We start from the raw sequence: 17,837 nt of genomic DNA, 5'->3' as shown, positions 1-17,837 counted from the left end.
GAAATCATACATTACTCTACTTGCAACAGAGGATGTGTGAAAGAGTTTATCATATTCCCCCACCCCCATCCCATTACAGAAATTTAATTAAATAATTTGTTTTCGTATTCAGTTTCCAAGATTCTTGGCATGAAGTCCTGTACTGAAACAGATTTTATTCTATCTCGGGAGGGTCATTGTGCCAACACACACATTGCTTCTATTTCACTTCTTTGTTACTTATTTGTCGCTTAACATTTAACCCAATTAACTAATTATTTGATTACTCATTCAGTTCAGCTATCAATCAGTCAGGTTTTCCAAAGTCCTTTCGACTCACTTCCAAACCGCATCAATGCCGTATCTTCTTGGCACATGGATGACATATTTTGTGTTCATTTCTGATACAATAATGGCTTCAGACAAAGCATCAATGCAAGGGATCCTGTTTATAATGACTTCTTTACAATAGAAATAAAGATCTTTAGTAATGGAGAAGCTACTAGTAATTAATAAGACTCAGGTATAATTAATGGCATATTGTTTAGCAATCCAAAACATAGGAAAGACAATTTCAAATTCCTTGGAAGCAGTTAAAATAAATTAACCCTTTAGCATTCAAATTACTGCGTCAAATGTAAAGCATATTTATTCATATTGTTTTGAATTAATCATGCATTATTTTATTATTTTGTAGCAAAGAGATTTCAATGATGTGATTATTTATTTTAGAATGACATTGTAGGGCAGGTGTGAGAGGTTGGATCTGGCTTGTTTGAAAATAAAACTGGTGGAACATTTGGGCCAGATATGGCTGACCAAAGGGTTAAGGACAGTGAAACATCAAACAACACAGTATCTAGATAAAGGGTCAGAGAAGCTTCTTACAAAACAATTTTTAATGTTTGTTGACCCCTTGAATAGCCACATAGCCCCTATTCCCAGTGGGTCAATACTGATCACTTGCTCGCCTCTGATATCTGAAGAGATGATGTTTCATACAAAATCCTTTTTTTTTTTTTTTTTTTTTTTTTTTTTTTTTTGGTTAGTTGCAATATTGATGGTCCTTTTTTTCAGCAAGAAGAATCGATATGATGACAGAAGAACCTGGGTCAAAATCCTGTTAATACATATATAATAATGAGGATAAAGCTATTGATTGGTTGACTGATTGATTGAAGATGATGATAATGGTGGTGGTAGTGGTGGTGATGATATCAAACTGTGTATCATAGATTGAAAGAAGAAAAAAATGCAAAAGAAACGAACAATATTCCAAAGAACTGTACTAATGCCAATATTATTCAACATAGTGCAGGCATGGTTTGTGTGGTTCAGAGGCTTGCTTCCCAACCTCATGGTTCTGGGTTCAGTCTCATTGCATGGCACCTTGGGCAAGTGTCTTCAGCTATAGCCTTGGGCTAACCAAAGCTTTATGAGTGGATTTGGGAGACAAACTGAAATAAGCCCATTATAGTGTGTGTGTGTGTGTGTGTGTGTGTCTGTGTAGCTGTGTGTGCTCGCATGCGTGCATGTGTGTGTGTGTGTGTGAGACTGTGAATACATGTGTGTATGTGAGTATGTATATCCTTATCTGTACATCATAAGAGGGTTGTAAATAAACATCACCATCACATTAGCAATGTTATTCGTTTCCAGTGTTCTCTGAAAATATGCCCAGCCATGGCAAAATCGTTCCTTGTTTGGAAGCAGGTGAGGGTTGGTGAGAGGGAGGGTATCTACCTGTAGAAAATTTGTCTCAACAAATTCTATCTGACCCACAAAAGTGGAAATAAAAACAACGATGATGACAATGATGACATGTCTGTATAATTTTGATAAAATATAGAAAAAGAATAATGATTGCTCTTCTCAGAGAGAATATTAGGAGAGATGAGAGAAGGTATGGTACTGAAAGTTCTTTTAAGAAAACTGAAATGAAATGAAATTGTTCCAATCAGTCACCAAAAACTGATTGGCAATGTCTGTTGAGAAATAAACCCTGTACTGCAAGTTGCAGAAAAAAGAAAATATAGAAAAATGACCAAAAATAAAATATTAAAAATAAAAAAATGAAAGGCAATAAATCTATTGTTTGCCATCTTTAGAATGTAAGAAACTAATTCAGCATTAAGCAAATGTTACCAAAATGGTAACATACTGAAGAATGGAGGAATGTATCATGTCAAAAGTGTGAAGTCTCAGATGTGAAATCAAATGTTTATGAGATTATCCAGGATAAACTGCAAGAAAGAAATAGGTTTGGTTTGGTCACTGATGTAATGAGTTAACTGAACCATCCAAGAAAGTGAAGATGAAGTATCTTGAGGTGCTTAAAGCCCACCCAGCTACAATTTCAGGTTTTAAGTTTATTATACCATCAGAATAGTTATCATCTCATGAGAGATTATTAAAAGAGAAAAAAAATCATTGGTAGGGTGCTGTAGAAAAATAAAGATTCCATTTTTAATTTCCATCAAGGTGTCAGGTTATAAACAAATTGCAAAATATAAATTCATAAAGATTTAATAAAATTTGAACTGAAAACAAACTATATATCATTATCTACTCCTGATACAAGGTTAATATTGAGATCAGTGGTACTCAACCATTTTTTTACTTATGGACCCTTTTTGATTCTCTATTTACTCAGATGGAACCCCACTCCTATCCCAAAGCTATTGGATGTTTAAAAAAAGAATCTATTATACATTTATGATTAAATATTAAAAGGAATTGTGTATAAAATTGCTAAAATTGAGAAGTAAAACCAATTTACTGCTCGTAAATTTTAACAGCAAAATCTTATCTGTCCCTGCCCCACCCCAAGGGCCATGTGGAACCTGGTTGAGAGCCACTGATTTAGATGAAGTAATACATCTAACCCCAATACAATATTATCATTGCTCCACCACTGTTATGAATTTGTTAAGATGGAAATTAAATGCCAGCAGCCACCACAGGAATCAAACTTAAAATCCAGCAAATCCAACTAAAACACCTTCGCTGTAACTCAAGCCAGCATCTGAAGATTAGGGCAAGCCCAAAGAAGTTGGACAGGAAATGCTTATGATATCAAACATGGCATGGCACATCCGGTTCCTATGCACCTGAGTTGATTGCCCCCTCAACTTGCTGTATTCGATAGCATAAAAGATGCACCACAATTCCAGCAGCTCATATTCAATAAAAAGTTTTAGTGCTCAGGAGCATCTAATATAGACCCAAATTCCACATATAGGACCCAGGGTGACTTTTTTTTTGAGATTTTTTTTTGGCAAACAAGTGCAATATATATACATAAAATATGATACACTGACTTATTCTAACTATAAACTTGACTGAGATGAGTAAAATGATAGAATGTAGAACATTTCAATAATAGAAATAATATATTTCTAAATCTCTCAGAGATTTATGCAGTAGCAGCACAATAAAGTGATAGTATGTTGTCAACTTAATGTGACAGTCCCATAAAAGGGAAGAATGCTACTGTTATTTAGCCCTAGGAAACACTGCTTCCTGTTGAACTCGACACATTTCCTGTGCTACTCCAGACTGGTGATGATCAATGACTCTGAAACTAGTCTCTGGATGCTGGCATTGCTAGGTGGAGGTGTTTGTCTCCCCTTTGAAAACATAAGGGCACAGGAAATGTGTCAAGTCCAACAGGAAACGGTGTTTCCTAGGGCTAAATAACAGTAGCATTCTTCCCTTTTATGGGAGTCACATGAAGTTGACAACATACTATCACTTTATTTCAATAATAGTCAAGAGACAATCATCATTTCTTTGTAGTCATAGGTATGGTTTCCATGACAAAGATACACAACACTGAACACAGTGGAATGGTATTTAACCCTTTAACATTCAGATGTCAAGTATAATGCGTATTTATTCACATTGCTTGGAATTTATCCTGCATCATCTTACAGCTTTCAGATTCCGTTGATGTGATTGTTTATTTTTAAAAATAACATTACAGAGTAGGTAGGAGAGGCTAATTTGGTCAATTTGAACATAAATCAGGTCAAATATTTGGGCCTGATATGACCAGCTTGAATGCTAAAGGGTTAATTCAGTGACTCGCTACCTGTTAAGTAGTGACAGTACTATAAAAGGGACAAGTGTTTTAGTTAGGTCATATGGATCATATGAGAAGTATGACAACATCAATTACCTACTATTAGTTCAATCACCATCACTCCAATACCATGAAGACTAACACATTGCAATCATCAAATACATTATCAATATACTATGATAATAATAGAATATAGAAATCCTATTAAGACCATGTATTTATTTTGTGTTTGACTCACCACAAAGGCTTCCTTCCATAATACACTCCATTCCCTGAGTACATAGGAGACCTCCAAAGATGTCTGGTCCTCAATAGGGGTGATAGATTCATACGGACTGAAAGAAGAAAGAAGGCAAAGGAATGCTTCAATAGTTTTAATCAAACCAGATCTATGATGATGATGATGATGATCATCATCATCATCATCATCATTTAACATCCATTTTCCATGCTGGCATGGGTTGAAGAGTTTCAAAAGAGCTGGTATGGCCAGGGGCAACACCAGGTCCATTGTCTGTTTTGGTATGGTTTCTACAGCAGGATGCCCTTCCTAACACCAATCACTTTACAGAGGTGTACTGGGTGTTTTTACATGGAACCAACATCAGTGTTTTTACATGGCACCAGTATCAGTGCTTTTTACATGGCATGCCCCAACAGATGCCACCTATAACTTGTGTCTTATCATTTTCAAATAAAGGACCAGTAAAAACCAATTCCAGTCTGATGTCAATTCAAAACTATGATAAATATATTTAATTAATAATGATTTCTCTCAATAGTTCAATGCCACAAATGTGTGTGGGGGGTGCAAAGGAGAAATAAAATTAAATATGACACAAAGCTGTATTTGAACTCCAAACATCAAAGATTGAAAGTCCCAGCCTCTACCATTTCTATTATTCCACTGTCTGAACTGCTGAACTGCTAAATTACAGGGACGTAAACACACCAACATCGGTTGTCAAGCAATGGAAGGGGAGACAAACACAGACACACACACACACACACATATACAATAGGCTTCTTTCAGTTTCCGTCTACCAAATCCACTCAGAAGGCTTTGGTCAGTCTGAAGCTATAGTAGAAGACACTTGCCCAAGGTGCCACACAGTAGGACTGAACCTGAAACCATGTGATTGGGAAGCAAGCTTCTTACCACACAGCCATGCCTGTTGGCGAGCAAGCCAACATTCCCTCTATTCCATCATAGGGTGTACCTACTTACAGCTGAGCAGACTGGAGTGAAGTGAAATGAAGTGTTTTTGCTCAAGAATACAACATGCAACCTGGTTCAGAAATCACACCCATGATCTTTCGATCACAAGTCCAACACCCTAACCACTAGACCACGAGCATTCTCAATTAATATATAATGGAAAAAATATGGTTAACGAGACAAAATAAAATGAAATCTCACTACTTACCCTTCATTATCCACTTTACATTGCTTTGTGCATATAAATGCAGCAGGGAAGATGCCCTACAAATAAAAAAGATAAATATATCACCTGCAATACAGTTCTATATTTAAAACATGTACAATCTAAAACATGTACAATTGGGTTCTATATTTAAGAGATGAGAAATTATGTACATTAGACGGATATTTGTCCTCATCTTGTTTGTTGTTAACACAACGTTTTGGCTGAAATACCATCCAGCCTTCATCAGGTGTCTTGGGAAAATTTCGAACCTAGGTTCTCATTCCTAAGGTATTTTTCGATGTTGTTGTTGTTGTTATTATTATTATTATTATTATTATTATTATTCAGGTCACTGCCTGGAATCGAACTCAGAATCTTGGGGTTAGTAGCCTGTGCTCTTAACCACTACGCCATCGAAAAATACCTTAGGAATGAGAACCTACATTCGAAATTTCCTCAAGACACCTGATGAAGGCTGGAGCGTATATCAGCAGAAACGTTGTGTTAACAACAAACAAGATGAGGACAAATATCCGTCTAATATAAATAATATCACCTACAAGTTCACAAAACTTTACAAAACACACACACACACACACACAAATGCTTGTTTTTATGTCACATTACAATTAAAACACCAACATTAAATGTGAAGAGATTACTCAATATTTCTTTTGTAGAATTCATTATTATACTTTTGCAACAAATTTTTGACCTGCTTCCTCTTTGGACTAACTAACTGTCCAACAAAAGCTAGCAGGCCAGAACTTCTAAATCATTGAGACCCTGCTTCTTGTAAAAGCATATAACACATAAATAAATATAACATATACACCAATGTGCTGTTGAGCACTCATTCTTGTTGTTTGACATTTACGTACATGTAACATATACATATTTGGGAGCCAATCTGGTGCTCGTATCCACCTCAGAAATCTGCTGGAAGAAGTGTCTCCCATAAATGAAAAGCAGTAGAGTGTGAGGACAAGTTTGGTGGTGCTAAGATAGAGAGTAGAGTTGTGCTTGAGAAAATTTTGTGAAGCAAGAAAGGCTGTTATGAAGGAAGATGGTGTAGAGCAGAGGTTTTCAAACTTTTGGGGCCACCGCCCTCCCTCTCATGGCCACATAATACCCCCAGCGCTCCCAACCCTATTTTTATGTATAAATAAATATTTTATATTTTACTAATTTATATATATACTATGAATCATTTGATATTTAATATATTATATAATTTATATACAATACTATAATAATGTTGTAATATATTCATAGCATCCCCAATCCACTGCCTTCCTCCCAACGCCTTTTTTTTCTACCGTCACCCCCTTAGATACCAGCACCCACCTGAACCCTCTCAATGCCCACCGGGGGTGGGGGCACTTTGAGAACCAATGGTGTAGAGGAACACAATATCTAAGATGAATAAGGGTCAGAAAGGGTTAAGGGAAAGGAGAAGCTGAAGAGGCAGCAAGTATGGATGGTGCCAACATATGGGAGGGAGGAAGGAAGGAAGGAAAGGGAGCAATTGGGGAATAGAAGATGAGGTCAAGGTATCTTAGTACATTAACCTCAGTTAAGCAATTTCAGATTGAAAGAATGGGCTGGTCAAGGGTTGTCAGGTTTGTTTTGTGGGAGAAAGGAGTAAATGAACTGGTGGACAGTAAAGGACATGAATTTTTGATAGTAAGGTGTGAGGTTAGAAAGCAGGAAGTGATAAAAGGCAGGTTGTGAAACTGTCAAAGCACATTTACCATGCATTGACAGTTGGTATATCAAATGACTATGATTCCACCTTTGTTTGAAAATGAGGCCATCTCAGCAGCAGAGAAACAGGGTGCAGAGAGATCAGTCTGGGTCATGTGAAGCTTTCATAAGGACTTCCTTGAGTTTACTTTGTAGTGACAAATATTGTCTAAGGTGATGAGCAACTATGGGTTCAGGTGCTTCAAGAAGTCCTAGTTATCAGATGTTTGATTGGTGGCATGAAATACTTTTTAGTACAGGACTAAAACTTGACGTAGGAGTGCAAGAGGGCTATGAAGTGGGGACCCCTACCAAGGAAAGAACATTCAGCTTCAGAGAATAAAGATAGAGGGTAAACAAAGAGCAAAATAGTCCATAGAATCTGATGGTAGTCTGGGAGAATTCCAAGATGTAAGATAGAATTCAGTGGTATGGTTTTAAGAGAGAGGGTAGAATTCAGTGTTGTGTAAGAGAAGAGAAAGGATTGACTGACTTAGTGACAATGAGAGGAAGAAGATATGGGTTCAAAATCAATGACAAGAAATAGTAACAATTATTGAGAGATTGAGAAAGTGTTTATTATGTTTTGAGCATAAGCTCTTCTTCAGAAAGTTACAAAGATAGAAGGAAAGGTATAGAGAAAGGAATGAAAACAAATGATACAGGCTTGTAATCAATGACAAGAATAGCATGAACACAAAGTGTAAACGAGGTGCAATTATCAGTTTACTACTCAATACACACACACACACACATATATGCACAAATACACATACCTGTATATATGTATTGAAAACAAGTTAATAACTCAGGACACAAGGACGGACACACACACACACACAGAAAGAAATTACAGCATTTTCAAAGAAATCTGAAGCTTTTACAAATACAACAACAGAAAAACAAAACAAAAAAAAAATGACGATTTGTATCTGATAGTAGTAAATACATACCACTTTATTTTTGACTTTGAGAGAGCAACCACGGTACCAAACTGCAGAAAAGAAAACAATGAAATATTTTAATGCTTCATCAGTTACAGAAATTCTTGTGACAAAGTTTATCACTGTTCGAAACAGAAAAATAGCAGAAAAAAGATTCAGTTAATTTTTCTAAATGCTACTAATCATTTAGCCTGATGTATTAACGATTCGGCCAGCTTGCTGCCTTAATAATGATAATAATAATCCTTTCTACTATCGACCTGAAATTTTAGGGGAGAGGTTAAGTCAATTACATAAGCCCCAATGCATAACTGGTACTTATTTCATCAACCCCAAAAGGATGAAAGGTAAAGTCGACCTCGGCGGAATTTGAACTCATAACATAAAGAAGGACGGGATGCTGCTAAGCGTTTTGCCAGACGCGCTCGCAATTCTGCCAGCTCACCGCCTTAATAATAATAATAATTATAATAATAATTATTATTATTATTATTATTACTTTCTATTATAGGTAGGTCTGAAATGTTGAAGCAGAATATTAGTTGATTACACTGAGCCCTGTACTCAACCGGTACTTATTTTATTGACCCCCCACCCCCCCACCTCACCCTACCACCACCACCAAAAAAAAAAAAAAAAAAAAAAAGAAAAGGCAGAATTTGAACTCAGAATGTAAAACTGGAAGAAATGCTGCTCAGCATTTAGTTCAGTGTGCTAATGATTCAGCAGAGTTAATCTCATTAATAAAAAGTCAGCCATTTTTGGATCAACTCGTAATGCAAACAAATATTATTACACCTGCCAAACCATCATTTCTCTCCAGCTTCCACTTTTGATGCTCCTTTTTCACAGTTCCGTGATGTCACACTGCATATACATGTTTCATATAACCTACTTTTCACATGGAGAGAGAGAGAGAGAGAGACCTTTTGCTGCCAACAGAAACAACGGTTTCCTGAACTTCATCCCCGGAGCTTACTCTGCCACCACCACCACCACCACCACCACAACCACTTCCAACTAGATCACCTTGGTAACCGAATGTAACAGTTGTTGGGTACATCACAAAAATGTGGAGAATGTGCATCTTGGGGGGAGGGGGGGGGGGGGTTCTTTCTTTTTCTTTTAATCTATGACACCTTATTTACCTGCAGTCAAAAGATAACCTAGACAGAAACAAACCCAAGTGGCATAATTGAACAGTCTGGCAAAACAGATAATAATAACGATGATGACTTCAAAATTTGGCACAAGGCCACCAATTTCAGCCCCCAGTTCTCAACTCATGCTTATTTTATCGACCCTGGAAGGATGAAAGGCAAAGTCAACCTCGGTGGAATTTGAGCTCAGAACGTGGAGACAGATGAAATGCTGCTAAGCATTCTGCCCAGCATTCTAACAACTCTTCCATCCCGCTGCCTTAATAATAAGAATTTGTCTCCTTTATAAGCATAAAATGTGTAATTCAGGAATTGGGGATTAGTTGACTACATCAATGATTATATACTCTATTGCCCCAGGAGAATATGAAAGGCAAGTATGATTTTGGCATAACTTGAACTCAGAACGTACAGAAATGGGATAGTAGCACATGGTTTCCAGCACTAATACCATATTTACCAAACAAAGAAATGTGTGTGCTTGTCGTCTCACTTTATATCCACTATAAAAAGAAACTACCTGTTTAGCATTCACCAGTATACTTAAGTATTGTTTGTAAGCCCCTATTCAAACACACAGTCAACATTTAACTGTCTGTTTTTGTTTGTTTGTTTGTTTTTTCCATAAAACTTCCTAAGAGATCTAACGAGTTTTCTTTGGTCAGCCAACATACAATTACTCTTATCTACAAAAATATTTGTATGATTTTCTTTTCCTCTTTTTATTTGTACATATTAAAGACCCAAACAGAGCATTTATCTCCTCAATGCACCAAAAATGTCTCCTGACACTTTTCTGTTTAAAAAAAAACAAAAACAGCTGTAGAAGTCTAGTGGAATCGGTTCAAAACAAAAAGCAGAGAACATCCTTCCAGAAGGTTCTCAACTGTGATGGTTAAAGCAAATTAAAAACACACACACACACACACAAGACACCACCACAGCCATTGTTGTCATCATCCTCATTGTTACATCCACATTTCATATGTGCAGGCATGGCTATGTGGTTAAGAAGCTTGCCTCTCAACCATGGGATCTTGGGTTCAGTCCCACAGTGTGGCACCTTGGGCAAGTGTCTTCTACTTTAGCCCTGTGTCAACCAAAGTCATGTGAGTGAATTTGGTAAACAGAGATGGGGGGGTTGTGTGTCTACCCTTGCCTTGACACCACATGATGTTTTGTAAATGAGCATCATTGTCATGCAAGTGAGGTTGTTTCCAGTCATCCATGAAAAAAAACATGTCTGGCCAAGGGAAAAATTTACCTTACCGGGAAACAGGTGAGGGTTGGTGACAGGAAGGGCATCCAGCTGTAGAAAATTTGCCTCAACATGTTCCATCCAACCCATACAAGCAGGAAATGTGGATGTTAAATGATGGTGATGAAAATCTCACACCGCATAGAGTCACTTGGTGCAATCTTTTGACACCTGAGCACACAGAGCAACAAAAATGCTAATCTTTACTGTTGTGTAGATCATGGTTTTATGGCTAGAATCCCTACATCACACCAATCACTTTGAAATACAGCATAACTAAAGAATAACCTTCACCCAGCAATGTGTGTGGTGAGGTACATAAGGGTATCACTTCATAAGTTAAAATCTTTGCTTTTCATTTGTGGTTTCATGTTCAGTCCTACCACACAGCACCTTGGGAAAGTGTCTTCTACTATAGCTCCAGGCTGACCAAAACCTTGTGAATGGATTTAGCTGATGGAAACTGAAAGAGGCACTTTGTGTGCATATGTTTGTGTTCGTTTGTCTTGACATTTTGTGATAGTTGTAAATGAGTATCACAAGTGGGGTCCTTTTGTTTCCAGTCTTCTGCAAAACCATATCCAGCTATAGGGAAATGCTACCTTGCTTGAAAACGGTTGAAGTTTGGCAACAAAGAAGGGCATCTAACAGTCAAAAATCTCTCTCAGCAAATTCCAACAGTCCCATGCAAGAATGGGGAAAAAATGGACGTTAAAACAACAGCATTGGGTTAATGACAATCAGAAGACGAAACCAATCAAAGCAAACACCAAGACATAGGAACCCCTGTAAAATAGGCACAGGTGTGGCTGTCGGGTATGAAATTTACTACACAACCACATGGTTCCAGGTTCAGTCCTACTGTCTGACACCTTGGGCAAGTGTCTTTTACTATAGCCTCAGGCCAAGCAAAGCCTTGTGAGTGGATTTGGTAGACGGAAACTGAAAGAAGCCCAGTGTGTGTGGGAAGGTGTCTGTCTGTCTGTCTATGTGTGTATCCTGTGCCACTGCTGAACAACCAGTGTCGGTGTGTTTATGTCCCTGTAAATTAACAGTTTAGCAAGAGACTAATAAACACTGGGGTTGATTTGTTCAACTAAGACATTCAAGGCTGTGCCCCCAGCACAACTGCACTGAAACAAGTAAAAAAAAAAAGAAAAAAGATATACATAAATATAAATTTTGTCTCTAAACATGAGGTTAATAATCCAAAACATTTCATAAATTTTACTGCCATGAATGGCCACTCCTAAAAAAAAGTCATTTTGGAAACTTTTTTTAGTTCACATTTGTTAGGATTTCCAGTTATATGAACATGCAATAGTTTTATTCATACATCAGCAAATAACAATAGTGTGTTGTGTATATATATATATGTATGTGTGCATACAAACCAGGATGTTCTCTTTATGTATTGCAAGTGACATAGTGCATATGTACACATATGTGTGCGCATGTGTGTATGTACAAAGCATTATGCCATGTCATTTTGTGATTCTATGCGTCACACCTAAAACCAACAAAGTTATGATTTCACAGAAAAAAGTTTGAAAGAAAATATTTTAAACTACTCGTTTTCTTATAATTTTTTTTACCTTGACACTTATTTGTGCTAGTTTAATAATAACAATAATGCATAGAGCTTCAATAGCCAGTGTTGTGGTACCTAAAACAATCAGTGCATTTGGAACCATCTCAATGAGAGCAATACTCTGGCATCAAAAACTGCAAATACCAAACTTCATAGGAAATATTCAGTTGGCAGCAATACTCGAAACAGCTGACATGTTGACAAAAGTGTTGCGTCTCTAAGCTTCAGGATGAGGTGAGATGTGACATAGATTAATCAGAAGTTAAGATAATAATAATAATAATAATAATAATAATAATAATAATAATAATAATAATAATAATCCTTTCTACTGGAAGCACAAGGCCTCAAATTTGGGGGAATGGATTAAGTCGATTACATCAACCCCAGTGCATAACTGGAACTAATTTTATCAACCCTGAAAGGATGAAAGGCAAAGTCGACTTTGGTGGAACTTGAACTCAGAACATAACAGCAGATGAAATACCGCTAAGCATTTTGCCAGCGTGCTAACGATTCTGCCAACCTTCCACCTTAATAATAATTATAATAATAATAAAAGATGGGCTACAGCAAATATTCTGCACAATACCACAGATTTGCTTGTCAGTTGTTTGACCTTAACCAGTTGAGCATGTCCCTTAGTGGCTGACAATATGTGCATCTCTGATCATGAGCAGAAGTAGTGGGGGAACATCATAGCCATGTATTGACAGGAATTGTTTGGGGTTTGAATAATTCACCTTTGGAAACATGGGTGTTTTACTCAACATCCTTAAAACAACCCTTATTCACAAGCTTTTTGAGTGGGATGGGTTATTCAACCTGAAGAAAATTCTTACTGGACCCCACTTGCAAGGTCATGCACTGTTTATCTTGATATGAGATCACCATATTGCGCATATATGGCTGTGATGCATGTGCCTGGTGTACCCTTATCAGACGGGTAGTCATGATGGGTATATTGGGCTTCGTATATTTGTACCCCAGTGTCACTTTGATGGCATGTACTGCTCTCTCACTCAGTAATAATAATATTAATAACTAGCAGAAATACCCGGCGTTGCCCGGGTTAAAGAGAATAATGAAATCTAAAAACGCCGTCTAGACTACGCATCATCTTTATATATAGAGATGTATATACACACACGCACCCAAACACACGTATATATATGTATATCAATATAAATATATGAAAGTCAATGAAGTTTCGTAAAAGAAGGTGATCATGTACATACTTTCTTGCTGTTGTGATTATAACACCTCATTGTAAACTATGTTCCTTGTTTTCCCTTGTGGAGCATATACAAATAGGTTTTTTGTTGCTGCCCACTCTTGAGCAGCCAACATACAGTTGTCCATGTGAGAAGCAGGGCTCTGACAAGAGAAGACCAGCTACAGACAGTGTTTGACCCTGATATTTGTTTATGGACATGGCAAAAGTCACACGAAGGGGGAATTGTAGTCTTCTGAATGTAAAAGGAATGTCTGCTCCTGATGGAGTAAGAGGAATTCTTGGAATAAAGACGTCATCCCCTTTTGCACATCCAGAAAGAATGGTAGCCTCGATAACGTGTGACATCATTTTCTAAATAATGCTCATCTGTTATGTTCGGGTTAAAATTTCATCAACATCAAAAATATATGAATTTTCATGGGAGTTATGGCCGTTATGCAAAGAATATAATTTCCAAATTTCATAAAGATCCATTCAGTACTTTTGACGTAGTTTTGGATAAGAAAACAAATGACTAATGTGTATGTTTGTGTGCATGTGTATGTGTGTGTGATGGGTGTATATATGTATAGATATCTGTATGCATGTATATATGTATATATGTGTACATATTACATGTACATCTATATATATATATATATACATCTACACATATGTATACATATACATGTATGTATAGATCTATATATATATACATATACGTGTACATCTATATGTATACATATACATCTCTCTCTCTCTCTCTCTTTCTCTCTCTCTGAAAGTATCTGTCATTACAGTATCGAAATGGTGTCTCTCTCTTTCTGTCTCTCTCTTTCTCTCTTTCTCTCTCTGTGAAAGTATCTGTCACTACAGTATCGAAATGTGATTGTTTCAGTTAGTGGAATAGTTTCATTTTTAAAGTGAAAGTATTTGACATGAGTGTTTTTGTTTCACTTTTGACACGTAATACTTAAATAGTGGAGGAGATATTATGTTGCCGCGTGCTCGAACTCTGCAAGAAGTTAATCATTTTTTTTTACTAAAACACAACTGGAACCCTAAGTAAGGCATGTGTAAAATTTGAATGAAATTGGTTGCGTAGTTCTCGAGTTTTAGGGATTCACACAGACAGACAGACAGACAGACAGACAGACAGACAGACAGACAGACAGACACACATTCTCATTTTTATATATATAGATAATGTACTGAATCTGTTGATTACGAAGTGTTTCTTACACTTACAAAAATTCACAAAACAACTGAATCTTACTTGGTTCATTTTCGCTGTAAACTTCCAGAATATGGACAGTGTCTCCGGTTGATAATGGTAAGCCATGTTTCACGTCACCAGAAAAATTACAAACAGCTGCAAATAGAAAAATAATTTCATGGTAATACAACAAAAAGCACAAATTCAAACAAAAGAAACATGAAACAAACATAACATTCCATATTTGTTATATATAAGGAGAAAATAGATAAACAACCCTAATAGATAAACTGGTGCAAGTCTGAGAAACAGGAAGTGATCTATGACAGACGTTTCTAACTCATACCAACACAGAAAAGTGGGAAGTAAAGCACCATGATGATGACACCAATGCCACCAGTGAGGAATATATCAATCATTATCAGTATTCAATAAACAAAGAGTTTTTACAAACTGGCAGAATAAATTCACTGATCGTGTTTCTAACACAGAATATACACAGCTTTGTCTCAATCTTACATATTCTCATCAGTGATACTAAACATCTCCAAAACAATGACAAAAGTGTTAAATACATGAAATGATACAAAAAGTCTTATTTGATATGTCACATGACCAAACCCACTCACCCACACCAGAACTAATTCTGGAGAGACAACCAGGAAGTAAAACTAAAATAAACAAGTGCAGGTGTGCCTATGTAGAAAGAAGCTTACTTCCCAACCACATGGCCCTGGGTTCAAGTCTCACTACTATAGCCTCAGGTCAACCAAAACCTTGAGTGGATTTGGTAGATAGAAACTGAAAGAAGCCCATCATGTGTGTGCGTGCGTGTGCGTGTGTATGCCTTTGTTTCCCACCACCACTTGACAACAGGTGTTGGTGTGCTTACATCCCCAGTTCAGGGTTTGATTAATTCACTTAAAAATTCAAGGCAGTGCCCCAGCATGGCTGCAGTCTAATGGCTGAAACAAGTAATAAGATGACTGTAAATGAAAACACATTGTGTGAAAAACTTGTGAATTCACTATTAATCATGTAAAGAGATTGATGGGGAAAAAACAATAATCGCACGATACATCTCTACAATTAATAAAAGAAAGTGAGTTTTCGTACAATCTCAGCCTCCAGTGGTTTTTTCTCACAATTCCTTATTTCTTTCATTCCATTTATAGTTTGTTTTGATAATTGCTTTACATTAATTTCTTTTGTTTTGCATCAATGTTTCCTCCTTGTTTCTGGACTACTTTTTTATTCATTAAGAGAAACAGATTCATTTCGTATTTATGTTTTACTGGTTTCAGCCAGAGGCTGAGGCCATGCTGTAGCACCACTGTTTTGTCTCTTTGGGTTTCTTTTCTATTCTGTTTCTGATGAAGTAGCAAGCTGGACAGTGCTGCTCTTCTTTGTACCTCCTGTCTTATGTCAATTTTTTGGGGTGGAATTTCAGAATAGCTATCGCTAATTTATTCAGAAGGGAAAATTTTATTTTTGTCTCCCAATTTCTAGGTCTCTTCTTTCTCCATGAAGTCGTGATAGCTATTTCAAAACACTAATTATTCTGGTTTTATTTGTTATTAATTAACAGTTTTCATTGATGATTGATTAATTATGACCTTGCCATATGCCTGGCTATGGTTTGGATGTGATGTCAATTATTTTGGATTTATCTGGATTATTGTTAATCCAAATTTCATAAAATCTGATGTTTGTGTGTGCCATAAGGAAAGGTAAATTTTGATTGCTTGAGCAGAGCTCTTTTGCGACTCTTGAAGTCTCTTTCAAATTTCTTTAACAGACATAGGCACAGATGTGGTTGTGTGGTAAGAAGTTTCCCTCTCAACCACATGGTTCCAGGTTCAATCCCATTGTGTGGAACCTTGGGCAAGTGTCTTCTACCATAGCCTCAGGCTGATCAAAGCCTTGTGAGTGGATTTAGTAGATGGAAATTGAAAGAAGCTTGTCAGGAGTGTGTGTGTGTTTTCTACAAAATAGTCATGACCTACAAATAATGGTCATTACTATCCTATTGCTCTTGTCAAGAGACATGCTTACCATACACACACACACACACATACACAGAGTGAGCTTCTCTCAGTTTCTGTCAACCAGATCCACTCATAAAGTTTTTGGTTGGTCTGTGGCTATAATAGAAGACATTTTCTCAACGTGTTATGTGCAGTGAAACGGAACCCAAAACCACGTTGGTCGCAAAGCAAACTTAACTACAATCACATCTATGCTCACAAACATACACACACACACAGACAGACAGACAGACAGACAAACAGACACCTGACACTGACTTAGAAACTATTGGCACTTATGTAACATCTTGCTGAGAATAAATTCGTTTTTTGTTCAAATGACAGAATCAAAGACAGGAATCATCAAAATGGAAAGCAAAAAAAGGAAAATCCAAGAATTGAATGTCCAAAGGTGTCTGAGAAGTAAATTTGTTTGCTTTGGGGTTTCATAAACAAACCATTCCGAATGAAAAGATGGATAAAAAAGAAGAAAAAAAACAATGAAAAAGAAAAATAAAAGACAAAGAAATGGCAATGTTTTCTTTGAGAAGTTTGGATGGCTGAGTTTAGAAACGAAATTGTAAAAATGCATTGAAGAAACTGAGATGGAAGTTGGTTGAACAAGAGGAATCTGGTTGGCAAGGTGATAAAAAAGGAAAATATATTTCACGTTCAATTGATCTGCACCCAATTCACTCAGTAACAAAATGTTTCATAGCTTTTGTTTTCTTTTTATTGGAAGGATTTTTTTTTTAATATGTGCAGCAGAGAAAACAACATCAATTAATGGTAAACAGCAGTAGAGAGAATGATTGTAATAAAGCAAACCAGAAATAAATAAATAAATGTGCTATTAATCTGAAAGGAAACAGTTGCTTTATCGAGTCTGGAAAATAAAGATGGCCTCTCTCTTTTCACACACATCTCAATTTTTTGCTTTCTCTTTTCCATTATCTACATGTCCTGTCATGTATATATACATACATTATATATATATACATACACCTATATATATATATACATATATACATATATATGTATACATATATATATACATATATACATATATATGTATACATATATATACATACATATATATATATACACATATATATACATACATATATATATATACACATATATATATACACATATATATATACACATATATATACACACATATATATAC

The 17,837-nt window shown here is 36.3% G+C and overlaps 1 protein-coding gene across 1 annotated transcript in view; it reads right to left on the bottom strand.

The window, feature by feature from the left end:
- Window positions 1–17,837, bottom strand: part of LOC106870442 (dedicator of cytokinesis protein 3) — a 272,055-nt gene that overhangs the window by 176,230 nt on the left and 77,988 nt on the right. Inside the window, 4 exon segments of the mRNA XM_089354408.1 lie at window positions 4,302–4,398; window positions 5,491–5,546; window positions 8,190–8,230; window positions 14,682–14,777. Coding sequence (XP_089210534.1) covers window positions 4,302–4,398; window positions 5,491–5,546; window positions 8,190–8,230; window positions 14,682–14,777 — 290 coding nt within the window.

The sequence above is a fragment of the Octopus bimaculoides genome, chromosome 6 (genome assembly GCF_046866305.1).
Source record: "Octopus bimaculoides isolate indiv1 chromosome 6, ASM4686630v1, whole genome shotgun sequence".
Lineage (NCBI taxonomy): Eukaryota > Metazoa > Mollusca > Cephalopoda > Octopoda > Octopodidae > Octopus > Octopus bimaculoides.
Note: the sequence above shows the minus strand (reverse complement) of the source record. Positions and strands in the feature narration are given on the sequence as shown.